The sequence below is a fragment of the Panthera leo genome, chromosome B2, assembly GCF_018350215.1.
Source record: "Panthera leo isolate Ple1 chromosome B2, P.leo_Ple1_pat1.1, whole genome shotgun sequence".
Classification (NCBI taxonomy): Eukaryota; Metazoa; Chordata; class Mammalia; order Carnivora; family Felidae; genus Panthera; species Panthera leo.
The window spans coordinates 136,624,039-136,644,268 of NC_056683.1; the positions used below are offsets into that span (position 1 = coordinate 136,624,039).

A 20,230-nucleotide genomic window follows, 5' to 3' on the forward strand; every position below is an offset into this window, starting at 1 on the left:
AGACAGCTCCCATTCTGTTTTGTTTCCTCTGACAGATAGTTCTAATCATTTCCACTTCCTTAATTACTTAATTTATTTCCAAATACGTATCCCAAAGGCAATGACTACTTCTCAGCCCAACTTTAAATCTGCTTGGAAAACTCTGCCCTTAACAATTTACATGTGTAATCAAATTCTTTCCACTACACAGCATAAAAGAATCATGCTCCCCAAGTTATATGTTTTATTTGGTGCAGAGTTGGGGTCATCGTTTACTCTTCTCCTTTGCTCAGACACCATCTCTGCTCCATCAACAAATCTTGGTGGCTTTCTTTTCAAAGCTCATCCAGAATCCAACCACTTCTCACCACCTTCGCTGCTGATTACTTTGGTCCAAGCCACCAGTCTCTTGCCTGGATAACTTCGACAGCCTCCTAACGTACGTCCTTCCTTGCACCCTTGCCCCTCTTCACTCTATTCTCAACATAACAGCCTCTTTGTCTTCTTGACTATCCATCTCCCGCATCAGGATATAAGCACCATGATGCGAGGATTTTTTTCTTCAGTTTTGTTCACTGCTACATTCTTGGTACCTAGAACACTGCCGAGTAGGTAAACACCATGTTAAAATATTTAATGAATAAATGTATGAATAAATAGAGTGTAGTCCTAAGAGAAGGAGCTTTGACAAATACTATCAAAATGTTTATTCACTTGCATAAAAGTTGCTAGATCTATATCTATGTTATTACCAATGAATTAACAAAGGATGTTCTTTTTTTTTAATGTTTATTCATTTTTGAAAGAGAGAGACAGAGCACAAGCAAGGGCGGGGCAGAGAGAAAGGGGGACACAGAATCCGAAGCAGGCTCCAGGCTCTGAGCTGTCAGCACAGAGCCCGATGCGGGGCTCGAACTCACCAACTGTGAGATCATGACCTGAGCCGAAGTCACATGCTCAACCCACTGAGCCACCCAGGAGTTCTAAAAGGGCTACTCATTTTGAAATGACAGTTTTCCTTTGTAATCTTTTAGTTACATATTTGGAAATAACAAATGCTTAGGATTATCAAATTAAAGTAGTTTTAGAAAACAACTAAAGAATTATTTTAGGGGAGCCTGAGTGGCTCAGTTGGTTAAGTGTCTGACTTCAGGTTAAGTCATGATCTCACAGTTTGTGAGTTCGAGCCCCACATTGGGCTCTGTGCTGACAGCTCAGAGCCTGGAGCCTGGAGCCTGCTTCGGATTCTGTGTCTCCCTCTCTCTCTGCCCTCGCCCGCTCATGCTCTCTCTCTCTCTCTCTCTCTCTCTCTCTCTCTCTCTCTCTCTCTGTCAAAAGTAAACAAACATTTAAAAAATTTAAAGAATTATTTTAGAGGGGGAATTATTGCATTTTCCTTTTCCTCTTTGCTTCTTTTTGTCCTAATCTTAGTTCAATTAATGGTCCCACTAAAGGATGTATAAGGAAACAGACGGAGATAAAATGCAATTATGAAAGTGTTTCTATATTATCTTTTAACACCGTTGATGGAAAGACGGTTGAAGAAGTTAGCAGCCACAGAAGAGATACTTTAGGACTCTGAAGATGTCAAAGTCATCATTAGCATAGACTATTAAAAGAAAACATGGAAAGTCAAAAGCGTTCCTTTTCAAGGAGTTTATGAATCTAACGTGATATTTTAAGACAAAATGTGCTCTTACTGGAATGTATTATGGGTTGAATTGCACCCTTTCTCGCCAAGATACGTGGAAGTTATAAACCTCAGTACTTCCGAATGTGATCTTCTTTGGAAACAGGGTCTTTGGAGAGGTAATCAGCTTAGAATAAAGTCATCAGGATGGGACCTTATCCAATAAGACCAGTATCCTTATATAAAGGGGAAATCTGGACACAGACCCAGACAGACTCAGAGGCAGGGTCTGGACGGATGCAACTGCAAGCCAAGGACCCTCAGATACTTCAGACACCACCAGAAGCTAGGAAGATGCAAGGATGGATTCTCTCCAGGGTGTCAGAGGGAGCATGGCTGTCTAACCTTGAGAACACTGAGACAGGAAATTCCCCATCTGAAGCCACCCAGTATGGGGCGTTTTGTTATGTAAATTTAGCAAATGAATACAGAACCCAAATAACGTTTTATGATACTCTTTTTTAAGTTCTTCTAAAAAGTGGGGAAATGCTCATACCATGCCTGAGGTCATCCAAAAGGCGGTAGTTAAAATGTTTAGTGTCTATTCTTGGGGTGCCTGGGTCGGTTAAATATCCAACTCTTGATGTTGGCTCAGGTCATGATCTCATGGTTCTTGGGATCAAGTCCCATGTCAGGGTCTGCACTGACAGCTTTCAGAGTCTGCTTGGGATTGATTCACGCTCTCTCTCTGTCTGCTCTTTCCCTGCTCTCTTTCTCTCTCTCTCTCAAAATAAATAAATAAACTTAAAAAAATAAACAAAATAAAATGCTTAGTGCTTATTCTTAATAACCCCATAGGTCTGGCAGATGGAGAAAGGGCTGTTCCTTGCATATTGGAACATGCACTAAACAGGAACACTAAACCATGAGACTAAACTATTTGAGACCTATTTGTTTTTCCCAAAGGATTTAGTACCAAACCATATATTCATTTACAACAAACACCATGAAGATTGAAATACAAATAGAGCATTCTATTCTATTTGATGAAATGAGAAAAAACGTGAAACTACAAAATTTTGAAACCAGTGGTAATGTCAAGATTACTTACACTATCTTTTTCTAATTAAAAACCTAACTTCCTGGGACACTTGGGTGGCTGAATTGGTTAAGCGTCTGACTCTTGATTTCAGGTCAGGTCATGATCTCATAGTTTGTGGGTTTGAGGCCCAGTATCTGTGCTGACAGCACAGGGTCTGCCTAGGATTCTCTCTCTCCCTCTCTGCCCCTCCTCCCACTCTCTGTCAAAAAATAAGCTTAAAAATGAAAACAAATAATCTAATTTCCTGTAAAAGTTTTCTGAAAAACACATCTTTAAGTTGTTTCCTTTGGGGGCCAAGGTGGCACTATATAATGACCACAGCCTATAGATCTTGCATAAAGTTCAGGAATTTGCTATGATAAGTAAATTTTTTAATTAGTTTTAATGTTTTATTTATTTTTGATAGACACAGAGAGAGAGAGAGCAGGAGAGGGGCAGAGAGAGAGGAGACAGAGGATCCAAAGCAAGCTCTGTGCTGACAGTAGTGAGCCCAATGTAGCTAGCTCAAACTCACGAACCATGACATCATGACCTGAGCCAAAGTCAGACGTTCAACTGACTGAGCCACCCAGGTGCCCCAAGATAAATTTTAAAATGAGAAAGAACTAACATCTTTTTAATGGTCACTTTTTAAAACATTTATCCCAACATAAATTCTTTGCTCGAAAATGGAGACTACCCTGTTAGATCTAAAAAACATGGCCGCCATTAGGTAGGAATTTCCTCAAATTCAAGTCTACCTCAACTCTGTCTTCCTCTCCGTGTTGATACCAAATTTAGGCACATCCACACTCACCCTTCCTATTTCCACCCTGGTTTCAGAGAAGGAGAGATGACTCTCCTCTGGTACAAACCTACAGATTCCACCTGTGCTCTTGATTTTCTCTCCCACCTTGCCTCCTTGAGATCCTGTATCTCTGAAATGACTTTCTTTCCCTTCTTTTGCAGCCTCTTCCTCCCTGTTAGTTCTTGATCATACCCTTAGTAGACACACCTTAAAATTACCCCTTATTAAGACAGCTCTTACCAAACCCCATGTTCTGTTTTAGCTGATGCTCTAGCACACGAATAAGTAATGTACATTCAGTGTCCTAACATCCTTCCCTCTCATTTACTCATCAATTTGTCAGTCTGATTTCTGTTACAGCATGGCTACTCCCCATGGTGGCCAATGACTTCCTAACTGCCAAATCCAATGGGTTTATCTCTACTGAGTAATTTCTCTGTCTAAAACTGGACTACTAGCTTTCCCCCAAGCCCGTTGTATTCTCTATGTATGTGAATGATCTTAATCATTTGCTCGTATCAGAAATCTACATGTCATTCTTGACTCTTTCTTCTCCAAGATACTGATTAATTACTGAGTCTACTCCTACATACCTTTCAATGTGTCTACGTTTCTCCTACTCCACCTCTAATGTCACTTGCTCCTGCTCTAATTTATGACAGAGAGAGAAAGAGCGAGAGAGAGAGAGAGAGAGACCGAGGTGTTTAGAGACAAAGCGATCATTTAATTTTCCTGGCTAAGATTCTTTAATGTCTCCCACTGCCCATAACACAGTCCAAGTTCTCCTAATGACTGGCCTTTGACCAATTCTTAGTTTTCTCTGTTGCCAACCCACTCCTGGAGCCATATTTTCAGGCACTCTAAACTTCTTCCATTTCCTTTACTGGACCGTGCTCTTTCTCACCTCTCAACTTTTAAAAACATTGGTTCCTTCACGTATCCAATCCCAAGGCATTTCTCAGGCCCTAGTTTAAATGTTCCTGTCTCTGAAAGCCTACTTTGATGCCTTCCTTCAGGTTTCCTGTGTCGCTGCTTACGCTTGCCAGGTGCTCCCTGATACCCTGGCACCTCCCCTCACATAGCATTTAGCAAGACACGCTTTGCTGTAATTGTTTGTTTCTTCTGTGACACTATCAGTTTCAGGAAGGCATGTACAACTGGGCTGTTCACCACTCTACCCACAACCCCTGGTGTATGACAGGTGCTTAAAAAGTATCTTCTGCATAAAGAGCTAAATAAACAATTGAAGCATGAGAGTATATAACACAACGGTTAATGCCCAAACTTCAGAGGTGTGTGGTTAAAATCTGGTTTTTCATCTACTTATGTGACCTTGAATTTATTAACTAACTCTTAACTTCGGCATCATAATCTGTATGATGTAGCAAACAATACTCATATTTGATTCTTGTAGTGAAGACTAAATAAAAGACAAATTCACTAAGGCATAGTGACGGGCACATGGTAAAAGTTCAACAAATGGTAGCCCGCAACTTAGAAATATTTTTAGCAATGAGTGATGAGAAGCTAGAACTAAATCAGGACTTAACTTTAAAAAAAAACATTGCTCAAAATCAGGGCGCCCAGGTGGCTCAGTCGGTGAAGCGCCCGACTTTGGCTCAGGTGACAATCTCGCAGATCGTGAGTTCAAGCCCCACGTTGGGCTCTGTGCTGACAGCTCAGAGCCTGGAGCCTGTTTTGGATTTTGTGTCTCCCTCTCTCTCTGCCCCTCCCCCACTCTCTCTCTTTCTCAAAAAATGAGTAAACACTAAAAAAAAACATTACTCAAAATCAATATGGAGTAATTGCTAATTGCTAATTTAAAAAGTAAAAAACAAATACTTTCTTTGGAAGGAGAAAGAAAGAGTCTGGTATCTTTCTGAAAAGGAAGAAAATGATAAAGTCCATGTCTGATGAAACCCCATTCTCAAAAGGAATTATCAGGGATATAAAATAAATGCAACCCACTAGTTTTTGTTAATGTTACATTACATTATATTGACAATTTCTGATTTGCAATGTTTTGCATAATTGTAGAAACATAAAGACTTCCATTTGTAAACAAAGCAAACATAAAAAAAAATGAACTGATAATTATATCCACAAGTTTGAATAATCTACATCTGTGTACTAACAATGGCATAAAACACACATACACAGAAGATTCTTGAGGTTTTTTTCCCTGATTCAGTAAAGTTTTTGTTTTTCTTTTTTTTTTTTTTCAATATATGAAATTTATTGTCTAAGGTTTTTGTTTTAAGAAGAGTATTTATTTGCGGCACGTGGGTGGCTCAGTCAGTTAAGCGTCCAACTTCAGCCCAGGTCATGATCTCACAGTTCGTGAGTTCAAGCCCCACGTCAGGCTCTGTGCTGACAGCTTGGAGCCTGGAGCCTGGAGCCTGCTTCAGATTCTGTGTCTCCCTCTCTCTCTCTGCACCTCCCCAGCTCATGCTTGCACTCTGTCTCTGTCAAAAATAAATAAACTTAAAAAAAAATTAAAACAAAAAAGAAAAGTATTTATTTGAAAACAGATTGCTCTCTGACTTATAAGCACCCTCTCTCTTCACACTGCTGTCATAATATTTATAAAGAACTGTTACAATAGAATGGAATGCCATCAGTAAACGAGTTTATCATTTTATTTAATTAGAAGGAAATAGTTTGTTAATTTGCAACTGGGCAAAGCAGCCAAGAACAAAATTAAAATTCTCCCATTAAAAACCTTCCCCAAATGCATCTCCATGAAAAATCTTTTGGACATGTCCTAATGCACCAAAGATTGAATGACCTTAGGAGAAAAGAATCGATTTTTCTACTTCTCAATTCAACATTCTAGCTCTTAAAACCTGACACAACTGATTATTAAAGCTATTTCTGGAAATGGTCAATTTCCAAAAAATTGGAAATGGTTTACAGTTCCTGTTTTACAAATGGATGAAATGGTTTACAGTTCCTGTTTGTTTGTTTCTATTTTTTATTTTTGAAAACGAGAGAGAAAGCACAAGGAGGGGAGGGGGCAGAAGATGGGGGGGGGGGAGAGAGAGAGAGAGAGAGAGAGAGAGAGAATCTTAAGCAAGCTCCACATTCAGCACAGAGCCCAAAGTGGGGCTCAATTCCAGGTCCTTAGGATCGTTACCAGAGCAGAAATCAAGAGTCCGATGCTAAACTGACTGAGCCACCCAGGTGCCCCTACCATTCCAGTTCAAATCCACAAACATTCCCATGACTACTATGCAAATGCTCTCAGACAACTGACATCCTGCAAGATATTTACAACTTGCATTCTAGGAAAAAGTTGAAACTCTTTTTTTTTCCTCCCAACTTAGCAATTTTCTCCTTTCTTGTTCTTAGAGATAAAATAACTGGGCACATTATGTACCATAATAAATAGGTGAAACAAGACTAGTATCTTGGTTACTAGCACAAAAAGTATTTTCAACCTGGGTCATTTTCTTACCTTTATTGGTAGATTTCAACAGAAAATTGTAGGGGGAACAAACACAACATAGGAATAAAATGCATTTTAACTCTTTTAAGTAGTTTGGCTCTGCGATTATATGAAATGAACCCAAAGCACAGAGCTATGCACTACAGGGATTGAAATGAATGAAATGAAAGAGGAGACAAGCTCGTTCATGTCATCATGCCAGGACTGAGCTCCCATTCCTTTATTATAAATTTGGAAGAAATACTCATGTGCTTCAAGCCAGACCTCAGAATGAACTTGGGGCCTGTTATGGACTAAATGTTTGAGTGTCCCCCAAATCCATGTTGAAGCCTCTACTGTGATAGTAGAGGAAGAGGGGCCTTTATGAAGGAATTACATGTGTATGAGGTCATGAGATGATGCCCCCAGGATGGGACCAGTGTCCTTATGAGAAGAGGAAAAAAGACCAGAGTTCCCTCTCTCTCTGCCAGCTGAGGACACAGCCAGGAAGAGGACTCTCACCTTGTTGGCACATGATCTTGGTCTTCTCAGGCTCAGAACTATGAGGAATAAATGTTTGTTCTTTAAGTCCCCCCAGTCTACAGTATTTTGTCATAAAAGCCCGAGCTGACTAACACAGGGTCTACATTTGTTGCGTATTTGTTGGACAAAGTAAACAAGCAAACACACAAACAACACATCAAACCAGACTCAATCTGATCCAACAAACTACAAGGGACCCAGTTCTTTGAAAGCCGACAGAATTCAGGTCTCCATGCTGGGAGTAGACTATCTCTTAGTTGTAGTATAAGCCACTACCTTGATTATTTAATAACCAAGAAGAAAGAGAGAAAGGGTGCTTCAGAAAGCTCTGGTGGATTAAAAAAAAGACATTGAGACAGGTCAAGTTGCTTATTTGTGGGCTATTTTTTCTAGTGAGAAATGTTTGTAGCCTGAGTATGGCCTTCCCTGTGACTGAAAGCCTGGGTGTTGCTAATTGGTGATGGGGAGCCAAGGACCAAAAACTCAAGAAGCTGCTTTCACAAGAGACATAATAAGACTCTCAGCATAACAAAAACTTCTGCGAAAACTTAGCTGACCACAGTTGTACGTGTACGTGTGTGTCCACATGCGTGCCTGGGTTCCACGTCCCTAAGGTGCTAGAGTGATGGGACCAAGCACACTCAGGCATCACAGAATGGCTTGGGGAACAAGTCTTACCATGCAGCAGTTCGAAAAGTGACACAATGTCCTGATTCAGGGGTCAGATCGAAGATATGAAGTTGACCTTCTTTTCTGTTGCAAGTGAGATATTAACATTCTCAGAAGGGAGCCCATTGCAATGGATTGGGAAGTGTGTGCTACCATTTCAGTTTGGGTGTACAAGTAAAGGTGACCTCAGAGAGACTGTGAAGCCCAAGATATGCAGGTTGCATGTGTTTTTGTAGGGTTTAGGGTCCAGACAGAAAGAGATGGAAATGGGGATAAAGATAGGAATGGGGAAATTAAGATAGAGGCAGTAAGGGGGCTGCTTGGAGGTATAACGGAGGAAGAGATAGGACAGAAAGATAGAGATGGTGCAGGGACAGGAGACAGGTGGGTGGGGGAATGAGAAAGGGCTGGAAGTGGAACACTCAAAAAAGGACAAAGGTGGGCAAAGGATGGGAAAGAGAAAGGAATGAGTTGGGAATCGTGTGGTTAGTTGCTAAGACAAATGCAGACAAACATTGACTCTATACATAGATACTCTAAACCTCTGCCAAGGCAGGGTCATGGGTCAGATTTGATTTTCAAAATGTTTTCCAAATATAAGTGAGTCCAGAAAGGAATATATTCTCAAATGAATTTGAGTGTTTTAGCTATGTTTGGCAAGGTACTACAATGGAGGTATAAATAAATTCAGGATGGCAAGTATAGGTATCCTTCTTATACTTCAGTTTTCTTTTTTCAAGATGACTCAGGAAAGAAAGAAATCAAAATTCAGAAGAGAAAAAAACAAACAAAAAAATCTCTATTACATAAGATAATAATGGAGCAGTTGTGGAAGTAATAAGTTTCTGGGGTTTTCAAAACAATACGATTGATGTAAAAATGTGTAAAGTCAGGAAAGCACATGGACTTTAGATTCAGGTCTGGATTAAAATCTCAGCAGCACCAACTACGAAGTATATGAAGATGTGTGCAATAAAATAACCTGTGTAAAACACTTGGCTCAATACCAGAGATTAATCATTTTCCCCAGGTGATAGCCTTACGATTCTAACAAAATAAGAAAAGATAGACTCTTTGCTGTTGGTGTATTAATCACCTCTGTCTGGTACGCAGCACTGTGCTTAGAGCTATTAAGATTTATAAAGAAATTCTGAGAATTAGCATATGCCTTAAAGACTTTACACGGTGTTGGGAAGGCGAGGTATACAGTTCAAAATAATTTTAAGACATACTAAACTTCTCCACCTATGCTACAGGTTCTGGAGAAGGGCTAAGACTTTGCACTCTTCTGCACTACAGGCAGGAAAACCAGAGAAGGCAGGGGGGAGGCACTGGAGGAGGGGTGCAGGGGCAAGGCTACCACGCTTGGAGCGTTTGCTAGGGGACAGACAGCCTCACTGCTTCGCCTGTGGTCAGAAATGACTTCATGAATGAGAAAGGCTGACACTACCCAGTAAAGGTAGGGCTATAGATATTTAGACGGGAAATTGCAGGGGTGAGCTTACAAAGCAGGGCTGGAAAACAGAATGGAAAAAAAATGCACATTGGTAGAGCCTAGTCCAATAACCAGTTATCACGTAAGTATGTAAAGTAACTTGGAGCAATGGTAAAACAATGATATTTGAAAACAAGCTCTTGGCATTTAGTCCCTTCACAAAGGCCCTTCATATACTGTGCACCATGGCATACATTCGGATTTCCCCTCTTTTTAAGTATTCAGTACATAGATGAGTATATCCCAAGGATTCTACTTGAAAAACTTTCACAAAGATATTCAACTCCTATTCAAAAATAATTTATGTTTATTTAATTTTGAGAGAGAGAGAGAGAGAGAGAGACAAGCGGGGAGGGGCAGAGAGAGAGGGAGACACAGAATCCAAAGCAGGTTCCAGACTCTGAGCTGTTAGCACAGAGCCCAGTGCGGGACTCGAACCCACAAACCGTGAGATCAAGACCTGAGCCAAAGTCGGGCTCTTAATCAATGAGCCCCCCAAGTGTCCCTCAACTCCTATTTTTAAAAATCTGAAAAAGTTAATTATAAATTGTAACTTATAATTTATAATTATAAACATTTATAAATATTTTTGCCAATTAGATTAGGAAACACTGTTAACCTCCAAGAAGGCTAATAGTGTAAGGAAATGGGCATTTGTATATGCTCTTGGTATACATTAAAACTGCAAACATGTATACCTGAGGACTATTGACCCACTTCTGAAAATGTATCTTAAGTAGAAAAATCACACATGTGTACAAAGACATATGCCCAAGGACATTAAGTGTAGTACTGTATATAACATTAAACAATCGAAAACCACTTAAATGACCATCAATAGGCTACAGGCTAATTTATGATTTATAATAAGTAATTATATTTTTAATAAAATATTATTCAGCCATTAAAATTATTACATAGCTCCGTATCCACTAACACGGAAATATGGGCTGAGTGAAACAGAGGCATACACAACAGTATCCTGCAAATCATTTTTGTAAAATTGTGAGTGTCCATCTCTCGGTCTGTGAGTTCGAGTCCCGCGTTAGGCTCTGTGCTGACAGCTCAGAGCCTGGAGCCGGTTTCGGATTCTGTGTCTCCCTCTCTCTGACCCTCCCCTGTTCATGCTCTGTCTCTCCCTGTCTCTAAAAAAAAAAAAACGGTGTAGAAAAACGGTGATCAACGTGATGGTGATGATTTAAGGTGAAGATCGTGAGATTTGAGCTGATTTCTACTTTCTTTACAGTGTAAGAGGGTTGTTACTACTATTACAATTAGCATGTAACTTTCTTAACAATGTGAAGAAAAACAATAACTCTATTTTCATTTTGGAAAAAAAAAATAATCTTCCCCAATTGATGACAATTCTGTAGCAAAGTAATGACTGGCTGGCACCAGCCAAGACCAGAGAAAATGAGCCCCCGGAGGCATTTACCGCCTTTTCACAGGGCAGATTCCGGGGGCAACCACTATGTCAGAGAATTCTCTTCTCATCAAGGGACTTCTGGAAAGCAATGAAAGGAGATACAATCCCAGTTTACCAAATCCAGACACATTGTTTAGTCTGCTGTCATAACCGGATTGTGAACCTCTCAAGGCCTGGGTAAGTGTCTTACCAACGTTTTCCTCTCTCCAAAGCCTACCTTAGACACACAGTAAGCAGTTAATTTGTACAATGGGACCGCAATAAATCGCCATGCTTTGTTTGCTTCTGAACTGTAAAAGACGCTTTGGGGAAGTCCCTGATCAAAAGTTGCTCATGGGGTTATGCCTGGAACACTGTAGGGAGGTACCACTCGCAGCAAAGGATCCATTAACTGAATTCAGACAATTGTCTGCGTTTACAAATGCAATGTTTTTTTGGTTCACATGTTTTTTTCAACTGCGTATTTATGAGACTAATTTTATTGTAGTATAGCCATATTGGAATTTGTTTTATAGTAGCATTTATGTTCAAAGTCATTACAATGTGCAAATACATAGTCATCTGATACAACCTCATGTTGGTATGGATAATCTCAGAGTGATTAGTCTTTTTAGTGTCCTGACACCACGGTTACTTGGCTATCAAAGCACCTAAGAAGAGGAGCGCCTGGGTGGCTCAATAGGCTGAGCATCGGTTTCAGCTTAGGTCATGATCTCGCAGTTTGTGGGTTTAAGCCCCGCATCGGGCTCTGTGCTGACAACTTAGAGCCTCGAGCCTGCTTCTGATTCTCTGTGTGTGTCTTTCTCTCTCTGCTCCTCCCTGCCCACCCACCCCCTCTCTCTCAAAAATAAATAAACACTGGGGCTCCGGGGTGGCTCAGTCGGTTAAGCAGCCGACTTCAGCTCAGGTCATGATCTCTCGGTCTGTGAGTTCGAGTCCCCATCGGGCTCTGTGCTGACAGCTCAGAGCCTGGAGCCTGTTTCGGATTCTGTGTCTCCCTCTCTCTGACCCTCCCCTGTTCATGCTCTGTCTCTCCCTGTCTCAAAAAAAAAAAAAAAAAAAAAAAAGAAAAGTTAAAAAAAATAAATAAACATTAAAAAAAACCTTTTTTTAAAGGCACCTAAGAAGAGAACCCAAATCCTGTCATAATCTACTCATACTAAATTCTGTGCTCAGGACAGACCACTCCTTGCTTCTTTCTGTTCCAAAAGAAATTGGCTGAATGGGTGATGGGCATTAAGGAGGGAACTTGTTGGGATGAACACTGGGTGTTATATGCGACCGATGAATCACTGGGTTATACTCCTGAAACCAATATTACAGTGTATGCTAACTAACTTGAATTTAAATAAATTAATTAAAAAAAGAAACCAAAATTCAGCACAAATTCTCCTTTTTTTCAAATGTTTATTTGAGGGAGAGAGGGAGAGAGCACAAGTGGGGGAGTGCAGAGAGACAGAGAGAGAGAGAGAGAGAGAGAGAGAGAGAGAGAGAGAGAATCCCAAGCAGGCTCCATGCTGTCAGCAAAGACTCAAACATGGGGCTCAATCTCACGAACTGTGAGACCACGACATGAGCTGAAATCAAGAGTCGGACGCTTACCCAACTGAGCCACCCAGGCACCTCACAAATTCTCCTTTTCATATGACATACACATTATTACAGAAGAAATAACTGAACAAAACATTTCATCAGAATTCATAGCATTGACATGAAGAACTGACCTCATGACTCTAGCTGCCCATTCATTTCTTCTCAGAGGCAACGTCAGCAAATGCCACATGTAGGCAACGGTTAAGCTGACAGAACTGCCGATATCATTGATCAGTATTAGTGACAAGAGCGTCAAGAGTATTCCTTTGTTACACTTGGCATTCAGTGATTTATCAGCTCCAACCAAGTAAACATAGAACTCTGGGTAATTTCCTTTACCTTGGTCAGATGCGAGTTGATCCATTTCGTGAAAGTACGTTTTTGTACTATCTCTTGCTCATCTAGAAGAAAAAAAATAAATCTAGTTAGGTAACACAGTATACCGTGAAGTCATATCCTAAAAAACATTCAGTTACAAACTCTAGAAATAATCATATTATTTTGTTTTCTAACCCATTTTGCCAATTGTTGTCTTGGAGGAAGGGACAGTACAACTCCAAGTAGACTATTTCCGATTTATGTAAAAAAATTTTTTTTTAAATTTTTATTTATTTTTGCCAGGGAGAGACACAGAGTACACGTGGGGGAGGGGCAGAGAGGCAGGGAGACACCGAAGTAGGCCCCAGCCTCTAAGCTGTCAGCCCAGAGCCCAATATGGGGCTCAAACTCACCAACCGTGAGATCATGACCTGAGCTGAAGTCGAACACTCAACCAAGTAAGCCACCCAAGCGCCCCTAGACTATTCCTTTAAACATTATTAGCAAATGCTTCAAAATTTTCAATATGTTAGCCCGATGTTAACCTTCATTCACTTATTGACAGTTCACTATACAATTATACCCCAATAAAGCTGTTTGAAAAAGTTCACTGAGACCAACCAAGTGCCAAGTTTTATGTTAGGTGCAAAGAGATAGAGAGAAAACAACAGGGCATTGTCCCCGCCATGAAATAGCTAGAAGTGGAAACAGCAAGCGAGGGCAGGTGCATAGTCGAGGGTTCTACAGTAATGTCATAAGATAGAACTGTGTATGTGAGGCATTACAGGGACTTAACCAGATGGGGAGTGTGGTGAACACTCTTGTGGTGACCCTCAAAGATCCCACCCCTTGGGGTTCACACCCTTGTGTAGGCAGACTACAGGCAGTACATGTGACTTGTTTCTAACCAACAGAATATGGCAAAGGCAACGGGCCGTCACACCTATAGACACGTGACTCTGTATTAGATTCCATCCTGGCCAACTGGAGTGATTCTCCTTTTGGCTTGGAGGAAGCAAATAGCCGTGTTGTGAACTGACCATGGAGGGGGCCGTGTGACAGGGAAGGGCAGGCCGCCTTTAGGGAAGGGTGGTCTCCAGCCAAAAGTCAGCCAGCAGCTGGGACCTCAGTCACACAGCCACAAGGAAATGAATTCTGCTAACAACCCGAATGAGTTCAAAGGTGCATTCTTCCCTATCTCAGCCTCTGGATAAAAATGCAACCTAGCTGACATGGCAGACTTGTCCGCTTGCTGGCCGACTTGCGGGACCCTGAGCAGAGAACGCATCCAAGCTGTGCATGGCCTCCTGACTTACCAATTTTGAGGATGATAAAAGAAAACTGTTTTAAAATGCTAAGTTTGTGGTAATTTCTTATGAACCAAGAGAAAATTCACATCAGATGCAAAAAGAAGTAGGGTCCAAGAAGGTTTTAATTAGAGGCATAAAGATAGGAAGGCCAGAGAGGGAGGGGCCAGTTTAACCCCTTTTTAAGAAAAGGTGAATTCTATTCATTCCAACAACATCTACCGAGTGTCAACTGTTTATAAAACACTAGACCGGATGTTGGGAGGAACACAGTTGAACAAGACATCATTTCAATTCCTTGCCCTTTGAGGGCTGGTGTGCCCAGATCCACATCGCTGGAGCTGACCTCTTCTGGGCTTCAAGTGAGAACATCTAACATGTGAATATAAGCCCCATGAGGACAGTAACTTTGTTCCCAATGCCTACAAACATGAGAAAAAAATACTGTGCAATGAAGGAATGAAGAAAATTAGTAACATTTTAATTTGGAGAAATTTTGAATATATCCAAAGAACTTGCAGAATACCATTATCTTCAATGTACTTTAGGCATGCACTTCTAAAACTTTCAAGTACATACAAAAACAAATAATAATACATATACTTTTTCTGTACCAGGCACTGATATTTATTTTCTTCCTCCCTCCCTCCCTCCCTCCCTCCCTCCTTTCTTTCTTTTTCTTTCTTTCTTTCTTTCTTTCTTTCTTTCTTTCTTTCTCTTTCTTTCTTTCTTTCTTTCTTTCTTTCTTTCTTTCTTTCTTTCTTTCTTTCTGTAAAGAACTTAAGAATTATATGGGATGTTTAAAGGGCTGAATTTGAAAGAAGATGAGAAATTCCTGTCCAGGGGCACCAGGTGGCTCAGTGGGTTAAGCATGCAACTTTAGCGCAGGTCATGATCTCATGGCTCGTGAGTTCAAGCCCCACGTCAGGCTCTGTGCTGACAGCTGGGAGCCTGGAGCCTGCTTCCGATTCTGTGTCTCCCTCTCTCTCTGTCCCTCCCCCGCTTGCACTCTGTCTCTTTTTCAAAAATAAATAAACATTAAAAAATAAAAATATTTCTTTCCATATCTTTTTGGAAAACCCAGATAAAATCTCAAATTTAACTACAAAACAAACTGGAAATACAGCCACTCTGAGTTCTCAGAAAAAGAAAAATGTAATGGAATTAACTGTATCACTCCCTGACAAGGTCCTGTCAAACTTTGCTGAAAGCTTAATTCTAATAATTTTATTTGCTTTATTATTTTTTGTATTACATGTCTTCATTTGAGTATCTGATACATCTGACTCTGACAAAAATATTTATTTTTAGGCCTTTCATGATATGAATGGCCTATTATATTAAGGATTAGGTGACAACTAAATGTAGAGCAAAAAACAGAATTTACTGGAAACTATAGAAAATAAGTTTTAAAATACTAAACTGACATGCTCTAGTTCAAATTTTAAAAATATCACTTCAACATGTATTTACTTTTGACCAAGGAAGGGTATAAAGGAAACAAATGAAAAATAATTTATTTTATCAAAAATGTGATAGATTTGGCAAATGCTAAGTGAAACAATTAGCACCAAAGCAGCTTGCTGTCACCTAAAATATATAAATTCTGTGCTCTAAGATAATATAAGTCATAATGTCTTAACATCTTTTTTCTTAATTTTTTTTTAACGTTTATTTATTTTTGAGACAGAGAGAGACAGAGCATGAATGGGGGAGGGTCAGAGAGAGAGGGAGACACAGAATCAGAAGCAGGCTCCAGGCTCTGAGCCATCAGCCCAGAGCCCGAAGTGGGGCTCAAACTCACGGACCACGAGATCGTGACCTGAGCCGAAGTCGGACGCTCAACCAACTGAGCCACCCAGGCGCCCCCTTAACATCTTCTTATACGCAGTATGGGAAGTGATAATGCAAATTCATCTTCTGGTTCCAAATGCTTTTAATTATTTCTAGTAGTGTTATTTCCCCAGTGAATCAAAGTAATTATTAATTGGTCGGTTTGCAATGACTCAGCAAGGAAATACTCTGGATGAATCTACATATATGTAATCATCCTTTCATCAAAATTATTAACATTTCCTTTCCCTAAGAAATATTCTTGGCAAAGTCACGGTATTGTTTATTCTTCAGAAGTATTCTCTCTCTTTTTTTTTTTAATTTTAATTCCAGTATAATTAACATACAGTATTGTATTAGTGTCATGTGTACCCAGGTACTGATATTTCCTCTCTCTCTAATGATCCCATTATATTTTAATTATTTAATAATAAATTATTACATACCATATGTAATACGTCCATATTAACTCATTTACTTCTTGTAACAAGTCTTCAAGCAAGAACTGTTACAAATGCCATTTTACAAGAGAACCAAGGCACGTAGACGTTAAGCCTTTTTACCAAAGCCACCCAGAGGCAGAGCCAAGCTTTAGTCTCCACAGTCAGGTTCTTACACCATCATACTACTGCCCAAGGATAGCATGGGAATTACCATATTAGTCATATCAAATATTCATCAGATTAAAATGATAAATTCATAGTTAAACCAATTTGAGTTTGACCTTAAAATCTTTAGCTTCTATGAATAAAGTCATGCAGCAGCAGAATAATCTTAATTAATCAAACCGGATTTGACAGAATTCAGGACTTTATCCATAATATATAAAATCCAATTCTAGGTTTAAAATAGACTACAGTTACAGTGTATATAAATTTTTAAACTCAATTTGAGATTATACACAATTCTATTAATGTTACAAGATGTCAGTGTTTTAAAATCTTAAATGAGCACAGTGTTAGTGTATGAGTTAGAAATTTATGTAATAAACTATTGACATTACTTCCTGATTTTAAGTTGTTATATTTTTACTACTCTCACCTTTAACGGAACAATACTGCTATTGTACCAGTTTCATCTGATGGTAAATCTCTGAGTTTATATTTAGACTTTGGCAAAAAAGGTCTTTTTTTAGAAAGCCCAAATTATGGTTGTTGGTTTGTTTTTTTTTTTTGTAGCATTCATTGTATATATGTAAGTGTCAAATTCTTTACATGTTTCCTTTTATATTATAGCTGCAAAAGCAGTTTACTGGGTTCTAGCAATCTACTTTTTATATTTTCAGACACAGCCAACTGAATTCTAAGTAAATGTTTTCTGATTTTACTTACGATATTCCCCAAATAAAGAAAAATTCCTAAAACTTCATCATGTCAGCAAATACTCATTTTTGATATAAAAATCTAAATAATTTAGTCCAGGATTTTGTAGTTAAATCTGATAACAACAGCATAAAATGTTTAAATTGTGGATGTATTATGAAATATGAAGTGAATGTCTACCACACTGCATTAAAACAGCATTATGAACAATAACACTTCTTTATAAAGCTGTTGATGATGCACTGAACTAATCTCTACAACATTGGTTTATAGTTCTTCCTGTGTATAAGTAGTTATATTTAATAGACTATTATTTAAATGTATTTAATTGTTAATCTTATAGTGACTTTTCTATCTTCTGCTTTTTAGAACAACATGATAGGGTCTTACCAAGTGTTCATATGTATGCATGCTAAATATTTCCAACAAAACTGTAAAAAGAGTAATGCATTAAGACATTTAGGTGAACATGTATACTAGTTGTAAATGCAGAGAACTCTATGTCACACGTGTAAACTCAGTTCTCCAGTTCTAGGAATCACAGAGAACAAGAAGTTAATCCTGTTTACAAGTTCTATTCCCTGGGGCGCCTGGGTGGCTCAGTCGGTTGAGCCGCTGACTTCAGCTCAGGTGATGATCTCACGGTTCGTGGGTTCAAGCCCCACGTTGGGCTCTGTGCTGAGAGTTCAGAGCCTGAAGCCTGCTTCAGATTGTGTCTCCCTCTCTCTCTCTGCCCCTCCCCTACTTTCACTCTGTCTCTCTCTCTTAAAAATAAATCTAAAAAAAAATTTTTTTTTAGAGTTTTATTCCTTAATATCTATTAATACAAACTAAAATCCACCTAGTTCTTAAACCAGTCAGTGTGAGGTCCTCCTTGGGTCTTTACTTACCCTCATCCCCACCCAACAAACTCATAAGGAACTGCTGTGGATTTTATTTCCTGAATATCTCATCTAAATCAGTATTGGTGCTGTTATCAGTATTGGTGCTCATCTAAATCAGTATTGGTACCATCATCTTTTGGGTACCTATTTGTTTCCACCATTAGAATCTAAGTTTCAGATTATATGGCATGGACCACATCTGACTTATCCATCACTGTCTTCTTCATTATTGCATAGTAGATGATTTAATTACTAAAGAAATGAATGGATGCATTTGTTAAGTGCTAGAGACTAAGAAACATGCCCTATTCTAAGGAACTAGTAATAAATGGAAAAGACAAATATGGAAATAATAGCTCAAAGCAATGTGTCAGCTACTATAATGGAGGAACATATAAAATGTTGAGGGAACATAAATACAGGAGTAACTAGTTCTCATACAGGGTAATGGCACAGGCTGGAAGAGTCAGAGAAGCTAAAAAAAGGAGGTTACATAGAACATCAGCAGGTAAGTAGAAATTTGCAGGTAGAGAGCTTTTTAGGAGAAAGCGGCAGTCTCTTAAAAACATGGCATGATGTATTAAAGCGACAGTAAAAATCTGTTACGGCTGAATTATAAAGCAGAGAGGGTTTGAGAAGGATAAAGAAGGAAGTGAGCCTAGAAAACAGCTAACAATCAGGTTCTTAAAGCCTTTGAATCACTTGCCACGGAGTTTGGTCTCCATCTTCTGAACAACGGGAAGCCACGAACGGTTTTGGACAGGACAAAGACATGATCGTATGAGACCTGAGACACAGAAATATATACTCCAGTGGCAGTGTAGAAGCTTACTTGGAGGAAGAAGAGGCTGGGAGCAGGGAGGATATTTAGGATTATACTAGCAGAACGCATGTTGAAAGTGATGAATTCTTTTAACAGGGATGAACAAGGTAAGTGAGATGGCTGCAGGGCAACAATTGGAAATGGACAGGAGCTAAGGGTGCTGTCTATATTTTTTTTTATCATGAGCAACTGGATAATGATGCCACTCACCAAGGAAGGGAAGAGAAGTAGCAGGCTCCAGAGAGAGAATTATGAGGATTCTGGTGCATTGCAAATGCATCACGAAATGCCTAGAGAAGACGGTGGTGTCAGCTCAAAAGCGAGGTGAGGCTTCAGAAGCCAGAAAGAGTAGGAGGTGGGTGCCCCACAGATAGGAACCCGTAACAGCCTCCCATTTAAGGCCAAGTTTTGATCCATGTATGGGCAGAAGCAGCTCCAATTCTCCTCCTCTCTAAATTTGAACCTTGATTCCTTCCTAAAGGCCAGACTGTGTGAGGTAAAAAGAAAACAAAAACAAAAACAAAAACAAAAACAAACCAAACCAGTAGGTATGAAAACTAAGTGCTTCACCTTGGAGGTTTCCATCACTGGTTCTGTTTCAAAGGCAGTTGGTCTGAGAGACCTAAGGAGTTGGAAGCTTCTAGGTCTTAAGAGAGGTCTCTGTAGGAAGGCTATTATACAAACATGGCCCTGGTGATGTTATAAGAAATAATCCTGACATTCCAAGGCACTTTCGCTCTCTAGAAACAAGTGAAAGATAAAGGGAGCAGGATCTGACATTCAATTTCTAGATTTCTTTGTCCTGTTATATATTTCTTAGGTATTTTGCCATTTCAGGATAAGATCATGACACATGCAGAAATGAGGCCCTATTTGGCAACAGTGATTAAATCTGACCATTAACAAACTATCACACCTGACTATAGTCAACGGTTTTCCTCCTGGTGAGTCGTAAGTCATAGTAACAGTGACTTGCTGATTTTGCACAACTGTAGTTTGTCCGAAGTGACTTACACATGTATGTGCAAGCAAAGAGACCACAGTAAAAAGTAGCCTAGATTATGTGGAGCCTTTGCAATCAATCATGAAAAT

General features: G+C 39.5%; 1 protein-coding gene across 1 annotated transcript in view; it reads right to left on the reverse strand.

The window, feature by feature from the left end:
• Positions 1-20,230, reverse strand: part of SYNE1 (spectrin repeat containing nuclear envelope protein 1) — a 471,896-nt gene that overhangs the window by 377,404 nt on the left and 74,262 nt on the right. The window contains exon 3 of the mRNA XM_042940094.1: positions 12,991-13,052. Within this exon, the coding sequence (XP_042796028.1) occupies positions 12,991-13,052 (62 nt within the window). The remainder of the gene's footprint in view (positions 1-12,990; positions 13,053-20,230) is intronic.